Source organism: Pteropus vampyrus, unplaced genomic scaffold, assembly GCF_000151845.1.
Source record: "Pteropus vampyrus isolate Shadow unplaced genomic scaffold, Pvam_2.0 Scaffold677, whole genome shotgun sequence".
NCBI classification, from domain to species: Eukaryota; Metazoa; Chordata; class Mammalia; order Chiroptera; family Pteropodidae; genus Pteropus; species Pteropus vampyrus.
Window position 1 is genome coordinate 37,095 of NW_011889458.1, and position 1,870 is coordinate 38,964.

The 1,870-nt window shown below is 35.7% G+C and overlaps 1 protein-coding gene across 2 annotated transcripts in view; it reads left to right on the forward strand.

Moving 5' to 3' along the window:
• The window catches only part of LOC105309153 (olfactory receptor 4N2), a 5,143-nt gene that overhangs the window by 1,800 nt on the left and 1,473 nt on the right, over positions 1-1,870 (forward strand). The window contains exon 2 of one of the 2 annotated variants that reach the window (XM_011385248.2): positions 26-375. In XM_011385248.2, coding sequence (XP_011383550.1) covers positions 26-375 — 350 coding nt within the window. Of the gene's footprint in view, positions 1-25; positions 401-1,870 lie in introns of those variants that run through there. The other variant, XM_011385249.2, reaches the window with a different exon arrangement.

Sequence of the window (1,870 nt, forward strand, 5' to 3'; positions counted from 1 at the left end):
TAACTTCTTCTGTGATGTGCCACAGGTCATCAAGCTGGCTTGTACAGACACCTTTGTGGTGGAGCTTCTGATGGTCTTCAACAGTGGTCTGATGACCCTCTTGTGCTTCCTGGGGCTTTTGTCGTCCTATGCGATCATCTTCTGCCACGTACGCGGGTCTGCTTCTGAAGGGAAGAACAAGGCCATGTCCACATGCACCACCCATATCATTGTTATATTTCTCATGTTTGGGCCTAGCATCTTTATCTACACGCGACCCTTCAGAGCATTCCCAGCTGATAAGGTGGTTTCTCTCTTTCACACAGTGATCTTTCCTTTGTTGAATCCTATGATTTATACCCTTCGCAACCAGGAAGTGAAAGCTTCCATGAGGAGGTTGTTTAATCAGCTCTTAGCCTGATAGAAGATGGGAGAGGATGAATATGAAAGTCAAAACTGGAGGATTTCATCTGAAATTAACTTATTCATTTTCCAAACACTACATCTTCCACTTCTCAGGACTATTCTAGGCAATGGGAGAAAGAGTTATTAATAAGATTGGTAAAGTCACTGCTCTCCTGAAGGGTACATCTGGTGGGAATAGATAGCCATTAAGATGGAAAATAAGTATTGTTGTTTCAGAAAGAGATATTGTCCTGAAGAAACTCAAAAGAAAAGCAAAATGATAGATAGTCTGTGGCAAGGGTAATCAGTTTACTTTACAGTCTTCAAGAAGGGACTTCTTGAGGAACTGATAGATATTTTGGCTGATATTTATATAAACTGAGAGAGCCAACCATGCAAACATTTGCAGTAAAAGCATTCTAGGCAGAAGAAACAGTGCAAAAATCTGGACAGTAGTAATGAACTACATGTATTTGAAGAACACAACCAGGTTCAAATTGGGATATAATAAGTGAAAGTGAAAATTATTAAAGTTAAAGGTAGAAAAACTGGTAGTGTACAACACATATATGGGTCTATGAAGAGAATATAGGGTTTGATTTTTTTAAATTACAATAAGTAGCCATTCTAAGGTTTTTAAACAACAGTGATTTTTCTACTACAATTTCATAAATGACTTAAGATTATGTGCAAATATCAAAAAGCTGAAAAATATCATTAAGAGGGAATTATTATGCTTGTAAGTATATTTTAGAACAAATTAAACTAAAAAATTTCCCCATAATTAGACAGAGGGAGGCAAAAAAAAAAAAAAGAAAGAAAACAAAAAAAAAAAACTGGCCATTTTCATGTGAAAAGGTCATGGAAGCATTTCACATTCTTTTCTCCAGAACTTCATAATTACTCCTTGCAGATTTTGATGAATTGTAGCTGTTTGTTGATCTCATCCCTGATTGATTTCACACAGAGTATAATAATGATAGTTCTTTGATGGACCAGTCAGGTATCTTGCAAGAGTTATTTTAAATACAATGTGATTTAATATATACAGTTATGTGCTTACAAAGTAGTTGAAAAGTCCAGAAGAACATACTATAGGCTGGGCATCCAGAGATTACTTCCAGAACAATATAGGAGACTTAGGCTGTGAAGAGACTTGTTTTGGTTACAACCTTTGCCATCTGTTGTCTGAAAATATCACCAAGTTAGCCATAGAACTAGGATCAAGATGGAGATCCAGAGCCACTGTGTACCTATCAGATCTCCCCTAGCAAAACAGAACCTCTGCTGCTACTGCCTCTCTAATTAACTTAGTCAGATTCAAGTCTCATGAATACATTGAAAGGGCAGCATCTAATACAAATTTGTTACCCAAAATGCAAGGGATTCATTTTTTTTATATTTTATTTTCTAAAATAATCAAAATTAAAGTTTTTATAAATCATGTACATGGTAAAAATATTCTCATGATAGAAAAAGTGTTCTC